This window comes from Solenopsis invicta, chromosome 5 (assembly GCF_016802725.1).
Source record: "Solenopsis invicta isolate M01_SB chromosome 5, UNIL_Sinv_3.0, whole genome shotgun sequence".
NCBI classification, from domain to species: Eukaryota; Metazoa; Arthropoda; class Insecta; order Hymenoptera; family Formicidae; genus Solenopsis; species Solenopsis invicta.
This window is the reverse complement of record NC_052668.1, coordinates 3932001-3947452: the sequence shown is the minus strand read 5'-3', so window position 1 is coordinate 3947452 and position 15452 is coordinate 3932001. Positions and strand designations below refer to the sequence as shown.

The 15452-nt window shown below is 31.9% G+C and overlaps 1 protein-coding gene across 2 annotated transcripts in view; it reads left to right on the top strand.

Annotated features, from left to right (window-relative positions):
* Positions 1–15452, top strand: part of LOC105194734 (ribosomal protein S6 kinase 2 beta) — a 117250-nt gene that overhangs the window by 64590 nt on the left and 37208 nt on the right. For both annotated transcript variants that reach the window (XM_039450116.1, XM_026139852.2), the window contains exon 12: positions 5292–5562. In XM_039450116.1, the coding sequence (XP_039306050.1) occupies positions 5292–5562 (271 nt within the window). The remainder of the gene's footprint in view (positions 1–5291; positions 5563–15452) is intronic.

Here is a 15452-nt window from a genome sequence, read left to right as displayed (position 1 = left end):
GGGCCTAACACTTTTAATATACTTGTTCCCTCCTTTTGAATGAGCTATGATTCATCTCATTTGGCATTTTATAGTTCTTGCCTATTCCTTGTCAGTCTTTCTACCGACGAGGTTAGGTTCGGTTTTCAATCGTGCGGTTTTCAATCCTGCAGTTTTCAATCATGCGGTTTCCAATCGTCCAATATTACGTTTCCAATCATGCTATGTCCAATCATTACGTGTCCAATCAGGATACTCCCATGAATAAAATTCGATGTGTAACAGTCACAACTGTGAGTATAGATAATTAATCTGGTTTTTACATTTAAGTTTTTAATAAATTGACCGTATAACATAAAGATTTAGATGACTATCACACGGATTAACATATTGCGATAATTTACTAGTGTTTAATACCTTTTTATTTGATGCTTGACGCTAGCGTTTCAAGTGATCACGTGACGTAAGTGTTAATCAAGAAATAGTTTAAATTTTTTAACTTCAAGCATCAAAGTTTTTTAAACGTTAATTAGGCTATTGTTCAGATAATCTTTTATATAATTAAAAAATGGATTCTGAAGATGAATTAATAATAAATTTTGAGTAATTATTTAGAATAACTACCTCACCTTAAATTTTGATAAAAATATACTCATTTGAAGCATTTTCACTCGAAACGAAAGAACCTGACAGAAAAAAGCGACGGTCTGCTTTAGCGTTAAAGTTTGAGATTTTAAAGGTTAAGATATCTGTTATCGACTTAATGGATGCATTCGGTACTACAATCGCTCACTGACAAGGGGAGACTACAACGTGATACCAATCGATTTTGTCGAAACTCCGTGTATCGATAGAGTATCATGTCAAGTGTTTCAGGGTAAACGGATAAGACGCACTTCTCAAGCGTTCGCGAGAATATCGAGATTAAAGAACCCCAAGTGCTATATTAGCACATGGTGTAGAGCATAAAATCGAAGAGCGCGTAGCTCAGCGGTTAAGTACTAGACAGCGGTTAAGAATTTTTTCCTTCGTAATATGTAGAAAAATGTGCTTTTTTAATATGCAATGAATGAATAAAATGTATTTACATTTATTTTCTGTGTATGTATTAATAATAATATATTAATAATATGTTAATAATTACATTTCCTTGTAAAAAAAAAAAAAAAATATCGAGACTCGAACCAGCAACGTTGCCGTTACGAGTCTAGTACTTAACCGTTGAGCTACGCGCTCTTCGATTTTATGCTCTACACCATGTGCTAATATAGCGCTTGGGGTTCTTTAATCTCGATATTCTCGCGAACGCTTGAGAAGTGCGTCTTATCCGTTTACCCTGAAACACTTGACATGATACTCTATCGATACACGGAGTTTCGACAAAATCGATTGGTATCACGTTGTAGTCTCCCCTTGTGAGTGGGTGCAACAAATTAATTCTCTGTTTTAAGACCACAAAAATTATATAAAAAAATAATTTGCATTTTTAAAACAGAGAATTTGTTTTTAAAACGGAGCGTTTATGTTTTTAAAGCTGAAAATTAATGTTTTAAAGCAGAGAATTTAAAAGCGTAAATGTTTCGCTTTAAAAACACAAATTTTCTGTGTTAAAAATATAATTGTAAAACTTTTTGTAAAATTATTCTGTATAAAAGGGATTAATATATTAACTTATTATTTTATATAAATAAAACAGATTAATATATATCAACTTACGATTAAATTGACTTGCATTTTCAAAATTTATTGTCAATTCATGTACAGAATTTGTTTTTTAGCTGTATAAAAGGTCATCCGAATAATAACTTATCTAACTGGTATTTTGACATTCGTAAAGTTTTGATGCTTGAAGCTGGAAAATTTAAACCTTTTTCTGATTGACGCTTGCATTATATGTGGTCACGTGATTGCTCGAAACGGTAGCATCAAGCGTCAATTAAAAAAGTATGTTTAACACATAGCTTATTAGTTGGAGATAAAGCACGATCTTTATACATAAAAACAATAACATATCAATACAAATTGAACAAGAATGTTTTCTACGGTCGCAGCTAGATCTTCGTGCTTGTATTATTTGTGTGATTTTATATACTTTCCTCAAGTTCAATGAACTGCATGCCAAATTAATTTTTAGTCATAACACAATTCTAAATTGAACAAGATTAAGTAATATCACATATTATTAAATATTAACCCTTTTTTCTCCTGAAAAAACTGTAAAGAAATTATTGCGAAAAATATCACCTCAGCCAGGATTCGAATCTGGGACCTCCCGAATCTCCCGTACCGGTGTCTTAGCCAACTTTATCACTGAGGTTGTGATGATATTTCTCGCAATAATCGACTATAAGTTAGAACGCTTTTTAAGGCAGCGTGACTTTTAATGTAGTAGAGAGATATTTTGATCGTTGCTGTATCAATACAAATTAAACAAGAATGCTTTCTACGGTCGCAGCTAGATCTTCGTGCTTGTATTGTTTTTGTGATTTTATATATTTTCCGCAAGTTCAATGAACTGCGTGCCGAATTAATTTTCAATCATAACACAATTTTAAATTGAACAAAATTAAGTAATATCGTGTATTATTAAATATTAACTCTTCTCTCCTTCCCCTCAATTTGTATTGATACAGCACGGTCAAAATATCTCTCTACTACTTTAATAACATATCAATTTTTGAACCTTTTTACAAAAATAAATTTTGTAGCTTGTAAATAAACCGACTGCATCATACACTGTGCAATAAATAGCTCTGATAGCGCCGCTTAACAATCATTATCTGAAATTCTGGGAGTATTTTAACAAAATCTCAAAATAAAGTGTTTCAAGTGTTCTTTATAATTTATTAAAGAAATATCGATCAAATTGGATATGTTGTGTTGAATGTTTTAATAGTAAACGAAAAAGTTCTAAGCTACAATTTATCGATTTCCTGGTTGTTCATAGAAAGAAGAGTGAAGAAAAAAGTGAATTGTGGTAGTACGTCGTCAAACATAAATATACTCATTTTTTTAAAAATAAATATCAAAAGAAGATTAAATTAAAATTAATCTTTTTAATTTAGGATGTAAACGTTTCCTTTAAGAAATATAACTGAAATTATCTCTTCATAGAAAATTTAGACAATTAAAAATTTTAAATTGACTTGAATGTAGAATATAAGAATTTGTAATTACAAAAGAATAATTGTACGGCTAAAATACAGCATATATTATTGATCTGTGCAGCTACACATTAAAAATGTATTTTTTAGAAGAACAAAGAAGCTTAAATTTTGACTGCCAACATCAGAATTTGTAGTGTTTATTTTATTTGTAGAAAGAAATTTAATGATCCCAGGAAAGAATTATTTGATCCGACTTTATTACCTCTTACTTTTACCAAAATAAATCTATAACATCAAAACAATAATGTGCGTTTATTCCCATATTTCCATAAAATAAAAAAAACGAACAAAAGTTGACGCTAATGTTTCACACCAGAGATACTTACATAGCGTATAGTAACAGTAATAATGAAAATATCTTGACTATAGCTAAAAAAATTGTTTACTCGGACATTGGTCAAGTTTTTTTCTTAAGTCATATATGTTTTGGTTTAGTTTAAGCAATAAGTAGTACTTCATTATTATTAAGTGTGATTAACATAAGATGCTGAAGAAAGACTGGTATGTCAGAAATGATCAATGTCACTTTTACACTATTATCTGTAAAAAGGACCACGCGCGATTTATATGAAAAAAAAACATGTTCAGTCGATTTGCGAATTTTTTATATGTTGTACTTGCATTCCTAATGAAAAACCTCAATTTTTAGAACATTTCTATGCCTAGTTTTGAAATTAAAAATATTTGAAGATTTTTTTCATGATATTGGCTCATGTATATCTACACTAGTTTGATGAATTGTTCATATCAGTATATCAGTACGTATAAATGCCCGTGTATGACTGCGTGTGCGCGCATGTTTTTGTGTCAGCAGAGATAACGACCTCATGGTTTGTCATACTTATAGTATTTAATAACTCCAAATCCTCTCTGCGTCTTGTGTGTGTGTGTGTGTGTGTGTGTGTGTGTGTGTGTGTGTGTGTGTGTGTGTGCGTGCGCGCGCGCGCGCGTGTGTGCGTGCGCGTGCGTGCATGTTAGTAGAGATAAAGATCCCATCTCTCCCGTCAATAGAAGGTTTGTTAATATTTTTTTTATATCACATTGCAATTTGCAGTTTTTCTTTATCTTATACTTTTAATTGCATCATTACTCGAGAAACATAAGCTCCATCACACGCTATACATTTAATTCGATTTTTAAAGGTATAAGATAAACAATAGAAGATTTTAGATGTTTATAAAAATATGTAATATTAATATAACTAACAATTAATAAATGCGAACAAGATATGAATAAGAATAAGTTTGACGTGAAGAAACGCAGATGAATAACAAGTCTAAAAGCGCATAAGACAATACTAAATAGGAAAGACTTGAGAGACAGTGATGCCAGATAATACGGGAATCGAACAAAATGCGCGCATAAGGAAAAAGCATATACGCTCGGGGCAGCGATACCAGTTCGAAATCTTTCGGCAAAAGCTATCTCCTTCACTGACTCTGTGCAACATATATAGAGAAGGTTTGAAGTTCCGCACAGCTATATGCGCATGCATGCACGCACAAGAAAACGCATGCGCACTCTTCTACGGACATTCATACGTACCGATATACATATATGAGCAAGCATACACGTTCAAATGAGTGTGTAGATATACATATGAGTCGATGTCATGAAAAAGACCTTCAATAATTTTTAATTTTGAAACTAGGCATAGAAATGTTTAAAAAATTTTTTATTAGAAATATAAATACTACAACATATAAAAAATTTAAGCAAAATGACCGAAAACGTTTTTTTCATATAAATCTAGCGTGATGCTTTAAATTTGAATTATAGTTACATTATTTACATCTAATTAAAAATTAAATGCTCATTGTTAATCTTTCTTATACGACTAATTGCGATTGCACATATTGAGCTGTAAGGACTTGATTTTTAATTTTCAAAATATTCAAAATTCAAATAGCTTTTGTGTGTAATTGTATGATTAAGGAACATTACAAAATAAATAAAATAAAATAAATTTATTCAAAATAGTATAAAAAAATTCTTTAATCTTATTTGAGATTCTGAATAAAATACTTGGAAAATCCTGGAATTCTTGGGGTATTTTTTTGCTAAATTTGAGTAAACACCTGTTACTTATTATATGCGATTATACGGTTGGAATTGATTTTATCGTTTTCTTATTGTACGATACAGGTATACACCTTTCCGTAATAATCCAGGAGATAGTGCAAACGATATATTAGATCGTATTGGTTCAGGATACATAGATGTGGAAAGTGGGATATGGTGTCATATTTCCAGTGAAGTTAAAGAACTGGTTAAAAGAATGTTGCACTTGGATCCTACTCGAAGACCTACAGCGGCTATGATTTTAAAATATTCATGGATTGTAAATCGACATCGCATTCCTCCAAAAGTATTGCCGGATGGGCCGGATGTTATCAAAGATCCACATAGCCTGAAGGTATATATTACAATGGAAATATAAAAATATATTTAAGCTAGTAGCCAATATTTTTTTAAGGATGTATTACATCTATTTTTAAAACAGTGAAGAAAATTCAATTTTTTAATTATATTTATTATTGCATTTGAAAATGTCGATTTTTTCCTGATTTAATTATTTTAGTAAAAAGATATATGCTTTAATAGAAATAATGACAAAAATTTGAATATTTTTATCTTCTTAAATATTCACAAGATTTATGTAAAAGTTTATTGCGGCGCAGAGAATAATTCTGTAAATTGATCTGTGAATAAACAAAAGTTAATTAATGAATACAAATCAAATTTCATGAAATTCAATAGTATCAAAATTGCCAATCTGAATTGACGCTGTTTTTCTCGCGTGAATTGTTTAGTGCGTTTACATTTTTACAATTATATTTTACACAATTTTAAAATCAAAAGCGAATACATTTTGTTCTCCTACTTTAGGACCTCTTCAGTGCCATTGTTAATAATTCAATTTATGTGCAGTCCTCTAACTTTTGGCGTCAGTTGTACGGTCATTTAGTAAAAATTTTTTAGCGTTGTATGAAGTACAAACGCATTTCATGATTCATGCAAGAAAAACACTGGCTCAGGTTGACAATTTTGATATTATTACACAAAATTTATTTATTTACAAAGTTAATAAAGGAACATAACCGAGTGTTTCCTTCCGACTTTAATAAGCTTTGAATGTGTTAAAATATGGACGAAAATAAGAGACGTATTTTTTTTTATACGTACTAACAAAAGTCGCTCATTAAAAAGGTGAAACATCTTTTTAATAAAATTAAGTTTTTTCTTTTGAAGTGAATGTTGAAACTGTAAAAGATAAAAAAAGTTTCTAAATGAATGGCAAGAGTACTTTATAATAGTGATAATAATTTAAAAAAAAATTTTTTTAGCTACTTTTTATAATTATAAAGTTTTTTAATGGCAAAGGTTATTTTGAAATGAATTCAACAGTATATGATGAAGATTCTTTCAGACATTTTTGAGAAATAATTACGAATTTTTATATATGCTATCCGTTCTCATCTATGCGCCTGCTTCTTCATGCTAAAATAGATTTATCACAGACGGTTGATTATGCGAGAGAGCATTGAAGATAAATCACTACAGTACAATAAATATTGAAAGAAGAGATTTAATAATAATAATAATAATAGTAGTATAATAGTATTAGGTTGTTCGGAAAGTAATTTTGTTTTTTTCTAACAGAGGGCAACTTTACACTGAAGCCCCATAATCATTATATATTTTGACAGCTGATTTAGCAAGGCTTGCTTGTAAAAAAGTTTGATTAATTTTACGCAGTAGTTTTTGTTTGATGCCCTATCAAATATGAAAAGTAAAAAGCATTTTTGGCATATTTTACTATCGAAAAGGTAAAAATGCTGTTCAAGCAAGAAAAAAATTATCCGATGTGTATGGAGAAGATGTATTGACAGAACGCCAGTGCCAAAACTGGTTTGCAAAATTTCGATCCGGCAATTTTATTGTTGAAGATGCACCATGTTCTGGAAGGCCAGTTAAAGCTGAAGACAGAATAAAGGCATTAATTGATACTAACCGGCGAATAACAACTCGTGAGATTGCTGAGAGGTTAGGTTTTTTGAATTCGACCGTTCATGATCATTTAAAACGCCTAGGTTTAATCTCAAAGCTCGACTATGGGTTTCTTATGTTCTTACGGAAAGAAATCTGTGCCGTCGCGTTGACGCCTGTGATTTGCTTCTCAAACGTTAAAAAAATGATCCATTTTTGAAGCGCATTATCACTCGGGATGAAAAAAGTGTCTACAACAATATTAAACGCAAGAGATCATGGAGTAAAAAGATGAACCGGCTCAAAGCACTTTGAAAGCCAATATTCATCAAAAAAAGGTGATGCTGTCTGTTTAGTGGGATTTCAAAGGAATCGCTTTTTTTTCCCAAGCTTCTACCGGACAACACAACGATTAATTCTGAAGTGTACTGTCATCAGCTGGACAAATTGAATGATTTACTTAAACAGAAAAGACCAGAATTGATCAATAAAAAAAGGTTCCACCAAGTAGTGTTCCACCAAGATAATGCGAGATCTCATACAAGTTTGGTAACTTGTCAATAGCTTTTGCAGCTTGGATGGGATATACTGCCATACCCACTATAGTCTCCAGATCTGGCACCTTTTGGTTACTATTTGTTCCAGTCTCTACAAAATTTTTTAGACGGTAAAACCTTTACTTCAAACGAAGAAGTCAAAAATTATCTGGATCAGTTTTTTGCCAGCAAAGAAGAAAAATTTTATGAGCGTGGAATTATGCTACTACCAGAAAGATGGCAAAAGGTATTGGACCAGAATGGACGATATATAATTTAATAAAATATTTATTAGAAAATCGTCTTTTATTTTCATAAAAAAAAACAACGAAATTACTTTTTGAACAACCTCGAATATAATCGTTATAGCACAGAGGAGCCTGAGACCGGCTTTTTTTTCTATAACGCTTGAAACTTCCGATGCACTAACGACCTCATTCATTTTTGCCCGGAATGTGAACTACAAGTGTGTTCAATAGAAAGATAGAAAACACAAATAGTGGTCTTTCCGAACGCATTCGTTTCAAGCGTTATAGAAAAATTATTACGCATTCCGTGATTTACAAAAAACAGCTGATAATTTTTGGAAAACAGTAAAACCACTTATTGGACAGTTTAGATCTGAAAATATTTATAATTTAAATTAAAGTTGTTTCCAATTAGAAATTCATTCTGGAAGATCATTATTTTATCAAGGAGTAAAAAAAGTAGAGCGTGTTGTGCAATCTATACCATTGACAACTTATTCTTACACAATACAACCGATAATATCGTGTAATGGCAAATTACTGCCACTTTTATTTATTGTAATAAAAGGAGTTGATAGTAGATTTGGACCAAGAGTACAAGAAATCTTGTTCAAACCGACAAATGTTATTGTAAAAACCTCGAAATCTGGCAAAATGACATTAGATAATTAAAATTTTCATGTATAACAGATTTTCAAATACTCTTGTACTATTGAAAAATAATTTTATAAATTAAACAAGATAATAAAATAGCAATCCTTAATTATCAATTGTTATCCTTATAATATTTTATATTTCATTAAACAATCTAACAATAGTTGTAAAAGTTATTAAAATAAAATTAATATTTTTTACAGATTATTTTAAAATGTGGTTAGAAGGAGCTTATTTCTCAAATATTGATTTTAATAGCGTTTTTTTCATCGATTTATGGATTGGATATTGTCCCAATATTATTTCTGATTTAACACTTCCGGGAAAACATTACTACTATGATACCTAAAGGCATCGCAGGGAAAATTAGATGTTTACGGATTTAGAATTTGGAAAAATTTTGCTAAAGGATTTTTATATACTGTTTTATTAATGGAAAGTAGTATGAAGGTAATTATTTACTATAGGGGAGCTCTAATCATGTTGACCTTGATATATGTTACAGAGGCAAGGATACTGAACAATTTTTCCTTGTAGATTAATTAGCGTTCTACAGATTTTGAGATATACTTACAAGGGGAGGACCAAGTGAGAGACCCCTGGATTTTGATCCCAATTTTTTTAGTTATTCTGGAGACGTAAAAAAAGTTTTCGTCTCCCGGCGTTTCATTGAATAGGCCTTAGTTTCGAAATAATAAATTTGCGAAAATTGGCCTAACCGCCGCGCGACATATGAGCCTTCCCGGTAACTGTTCTCGCAATCAGTGCAGTTGGTTCCGTGCGTTAGGTACTTGCTTCACAATCGTAAGATCCAGGTTCGCTCCCGGATGTGTGCAATATTTTTTTTTTCTTTTTTTTTTTTCTTTTTTTAATAAATGTATTTATTTATCTTGATGATATTAATATAGTATGCAAATTTCTAAAATAAAAAATTTAATTTAATATCATTTTCTAAACTTCAATTTAAATTTAATTTGAAGGGAATTTGAATTCAAGTAATAATATTTGAAATAATAAATAGGTAATAATAATAATAATATATAAGTTATTTGAAACGGATAACATATAAAGGCAACGTATCTAAATTTTCAAATTGTTTAAATTTAACACTGGTATTCTTCTTCTACGATTAATTATTTTAAAAACTAGAATTTTAAAATACTGTTAATATTATTTCCAATTAAATTTTAAATTAAACAATTTGAAAATTTAGATACGTTGCTTTTATATGTTATCCGTTTCAAATAACTTATATATTATTATTATTATTACCTATTTAATATTTCAAATATTATTACTTGAATTCAAATTCCCTTCAAATTAAATTTAAATTGAAGTTTAGAAAATGATATTAAATTAAATTTTCTATTTTAGAAATTTGCATACTATATTAATATCATCAAGATAAATAAATACATTTATTAAAAAATAAGAAAAAAAAATATTGCACTCATCCGGGAGCGAAACCGGATCTTATGTTTGTGAAGCAAGCACCTAACGCACGGAGCCGACTGCACTGGTTGCGAGAATAGTTACCGGGAAAGCTTATATGGCGCGCGGCGGTTTGGCCAATTTTCGCAAATTTATTATTTCGAAACTAAGGCCTATTCAATGAAACGCCGGAAGACGTAAACTTTTCTTTCGTCTCCAGAATAACTAAAAAAATTGGGATCAAAATCCAGGGGTCTCTCACTTGGTCCTCCCCTTGTTAGAGAAAGAAAAAATAGTTTTTCTTAATTATTTCAGAAAATATTCATTTTAGAAAAAAATGTGTCAAAAAATGAAGCTTATAAAAAACTCTACAAATAAGGTTCTATACATATTTTACCTATCTCCAATACGTCAGTCGTTATAATCAAAAAATCATTTTAAAAAAACTCTGAAAAATTTAAATTTACACATGTACAGAGAACGCTTGGGCGGGGAAGGGGCTCCGCCTCTGTCCCCCTACACTCCCACCCCATATTTTTCCTAACTCAATCTAACTTTATTTTAGATAAAATTTGATCATAATTTCAAATCTAATATCGCAACGTGGTCAATTGGATATCCTTGGCCAAATTACAACTAAAATATGTTTAGGTTGGATTAGAAAAAATACGGGGAGGTGGGTGCAGGGGGAAGGGCGGAACTCCTCAGCTAATGCGTTCTTTATACCATATGGGTTTTCGATTTTTCATACAAAACAAATTCCTTATTAAGTGTGTGAATATATGTGTGGTTATTACTGAAAATAAATTATTGATGAAAAAGAACTTATTTTAAAACAGTTTTTCTATTATAATGACTAACCCCGTCAGCCAAACGTGAACAAATAGATTATTCGGAGATTTTGCTATCAATTTCTGTTGCTAGAAAGGCAACAGATTTCACACAGACTCTGCAATATCTGCGGTATCAGCAAACTGCTGTCAGAAATAGGACAGAAACTGTTGGCATTTAATTCCAGCAAAAATTGAGCAAATAGTGATGACAGGATTGTTGTCATATTGGCGGCAGAAATCAAGCATAACCTGCTCAACACAATCTGGCAGCAGAAATCGAGCACCGCGTGTTGACACGATTTGACGTTAGATTGGCGGCAAAAAAACGAGCAGGATCTACGCGACAATTTGATAGCAGACTAGCAGCACCACGCAAACGTCGTGCTGCCAGCACCTAATGTCAGATGGGCAACAGAATCAGAGCAAGATCTGCACAACACAATTTGACGGCAGATTGTTAGCACAAATCGAGCATCCCGTGCTGAGAGGACGTGGTGTCAGATTGGCGGCACAATTCGAGTATAACCTGCGTAACATATTGGGTGTACAACTTAGTTCGGTCTGTTTTCAAAAGATGGTTCTAGGTGCTATAAATGGTTGACGGTGACAGTTGATTTTTGCTGTATCGTAAAGTGTCAACATCTCTCAACCAAATATTGTTTACAAGCCTTTAAGTTTTGCACAAATTTAATATTTACTGCGTTGAAAATGTCGAGTTTTGTTCTAAATAAGCACCATTTGCGGGAAGTTTTGATTTTCTGTTTCAATTGGAAGAAAAGTGCAACTGAAGCTCATCGAATGCTTGTGGAAGTATATGGTGAATCTGCACCATCGGATAAATTTTGCAAAGGTTTTGACGATTAAAAAGTGATGATTTTAGTGTTGAAGACAAAAAGCGTTTGGGTCAACCGAAAGAATTTGAAGATGAATTAGAAACAGTACTCGCTCAAGATTCGTGTCAAACGCAAGAAGAGCTTGCAAAAACATTGGAAGTTACTCAACAAGCTATTTCGAAACGACTCAAAGCCGCGGGATACATCCAAAAGCAAGGAAATTGGATCCCATACGAATTGAAACCGAGATGACGACTTTTCATATCCGAAGTGTTGCTTGAACGGTACAAAAAGAAGTTTTTTTTTGCATTGAATTATTATCGGGGATGGATTCACTGCGACAATCCGAAACGTAAAAAATCGTATGTAAAGCCCGTCCAACCGGGAACATCAACGCCGAAACAGAATATCCATGGTGCCAAAGTAATGCTCTGTACTTGATGAGATCAGAAGGATGTAATCCACTATGAGCTGCTAAAACCTGGTCTCCCATCACGGGAGACTTCTACAGGCAACAATTGATCTGTTTAAAGCGAGTTATAGTCGAAAAACGTCTAGAATATGCGACACGAGTCCATAATCTTTCACCATGACGCTTGGCCTCATGTTGCTGTTCCGGTTAAAAACTATTTAGAAAATAGCGGATGGGAAGTTCTGGCTTACCCACCTTATAACCGAGACCTTGCCCCTTCCGACTACCATTTGTTTTGATCGGTGCAGAACGCTTTGACTGGAATACGCTTCACTTCAGAACAAGGTATCAAAAATTGACTCGATTCATTCTTGGCTTCAAAAGATGAACGCTTCTTCCGCGACGGAATCCATAAATTGCCAGAAAGATGGGGAAAAAGTAATGGCTAGCGATGGACAATACTTTGAATAAGCTATTAATTTATTTTATTGTTCAAATAAATGCGTTTTTCAAGCAAAAAAGCGGACCGGATTAAGTTGTACACCCAATAATTTGACGGCAAACTGACATCACAAATCGAGTATCCTGTGCTAACAGAATCTGACGTCATGCTGGCAGCAGAAATCAAGCAAATCGTGCTGTTTTGCATATTTTTAAATTGTGACGTCACTCTTTATGAATTTATTAAGGGCTTATTCAGACAAACTTGCATAATTGCCTGCATAAATAACATATGCATAAAGAAAGTGATTGAACCATTTTTTTATGCGTTACTTAATTATTGGACCAGTTAATTTCTTTATGCATATGTTTATGCGATTATGCAAGGTTGTCTAGATAGGCCCTTAATTGTCAAAAATGCGTTTGGTGCAATGTGCTAGTGACAATTGACTTATGGCCCACACATGGTCCCTATATTTTAGGGAAATAATTTATATTTTTAATAACATTTAATTTATTTAGCATTAGTAGCATAAATATAAAAATAAACATTTATACATAAAAATATATATTATACAAAAAATGAAATAACATAACATTAATAAATTTAAATCTTGCAAGAGAAACAGAAGGTAATGTCTTCGCAAAATAAAATCACGTATTGCAGTGTTTTTATCTTTTATTTCAAAAAGACATTGCTATTACAAAAAAATTTATAAATTGTAGCACTTTCCTGTAATATTAACTTTAACAGTTAGAGGAAGGTAGGGTAAAACAGAGTAGTTAAGTTTTGAGAATGAATAAAAACTAGGTTTTTATAATTAACGAGTCATTTTTATTTTATAATATTCTAAAATACATTTTTCTTTCAATTTATTTATTATTAAAATAAAATTTTAAAATATTATAAACTTTATTTAATAAAAATCAAAAGGAGACATTTCTCTCCATCTTGCTTAACGGGTGGGGTAAGTTGGGTATTTCCGTGGGCACGGTTGGACCTGTGCGTACCTGTGCGTTTTAAGCTTAATTTTTTTCTCATATGTTTCTTTGAATATGACTCTTATGTAATTTTATTTTATAATTGCTCTCTTCGTTTTTTTTGCCTCTGCCTGTTTCCTCGCTGTTACATCTTTTTGTAATCATATGAAAATCGCGGACAAATATAAATTATGGTCTATCTCAATAACGCACCTGTTTAGTTCGCTGACTCGTAGATAACTGTTAATGTCTAAGGAGTCGTATTTAACACGTATGCTCAATTGTGATTTCTGCATTTGTATCGCACGCTGCAGGCGATACCCCGTCTTATCTCCCATTCTTGCCCCACCTTCCCCTACTACAGAAAGGTTTGGCTAGCAAAAATAGCCAAAAAAATTGGAATTGGAAGTAGGACCAAAGCAAGAAAAAACATTATTGATATAAAAAGAACTTTTCAAAACTTAATTTTGTAACCAATTGGTATAAACAAATTGTTAAAAATTTACTCTAAAAGAGAATTGATTGCGCCAATCGATTCTACGGGAAAAATTACTAAAAAAACATTGCAAAAATCAATTTTGCAACTAATTTGTTTATAACAATTAGGAAATGGTTATGTATGTTTCTTGAGTTATTTTTTTCCGTAGAATAAATTGGAGTAATCAGTTTTCTTTTACAGTCAATTTTTAGTCATTTGTGTATAACAATTAGTTGCAAAATTGATTTTTGCAAGCTTGCTTTTTACATCAATAGTTTTTCATGCTCCGGCATTATACCCAATTGTTTTTTTTTTCATTATATTAGTCTGGTCATGGACAGGAACAGTTTTTAATTATTTATATAGTTTATTTTAAAAATATTTAAGGCTAAATAATCAAAGAGCTAGTGAGAATGTTCGCGTGATACTCAGCATGTAAGTTTCTTCCTTCAAATCAGCTTTACTTCAAATATAACTTATTATTAACAATTTCACAAGTGTATAGCTCAGTGTTAGTGTATATAAATTATTGTCTTGAAATCTTAGGTTTGAATCCCGCGAGCGCCAATGCGTTTTCAAAAATTGTAAAATAATGCGTAATCGTAATTAGTAAAATAGAATATATGCAGTGCTGCTATTTAGTCATTAAAGTCACTTTTTGTTACTTTTTTTTCTAAGTCACTAAAATGTCACTATTGTCTAGAAAGGATCACTATTATCACTTTTTTTGTCTAAGTTGACATGAAATTTGCAAAATATGAGCGGGAGTGGTTCATTGATGAATCAATAAAAACTATCTTATGGATTTTTATTTTAAGATCCCTAGTCTTCTAGGGTCTCTAACCAAATTCACTATCATCTAATTATTTATTATCCAGAGCCGCTATAAGCGGCGTTGCGGCGCGACTGATATAAATCGCTGCCGGAAACAAAAACGCAAAAATGAAACATTTATCAAACAGACGAAGAATTGTAGAAGAGTACTGTTCGTCAGAGTATCGGCTGGTGCTGTCGCGAGTTGTGGCCATTTTTATTGCGCTATTGAGATATGTCCAAGTGCAACTTTATTTAATTTCTGATCTCTTTGTATGTGCTCAGAGATAAATATTGAGTCATTTAAAAAGTATTCGCGGTTTTTTATTCAATTGTTGAATGAAATTTTTCTTTATTGAAAATCAGTTTTAATCAAGTATATATTGGCCATTCTTATCTGTAATCTTTTGCCATTTTTTGGATAATTTCATAATTTTATTCGCGTAGAACTTCTGTGATTTATCGGCGAAAAACTTTTTCAAGTGATTTTCGGCAGCTCTTTTGTCGGCCAATGTTTTTCCATCAAGAGAGTTCTGCAAAGATCGAAATTGTAGTCAGACGGTGGTCAGCAAGGTCCGGGCTATACAGTAGATGCATCATAACTTCTCAACCAAGCTCCCTCAATTTTTGGCGCATCAAAGATGTGTGTGGTCTGG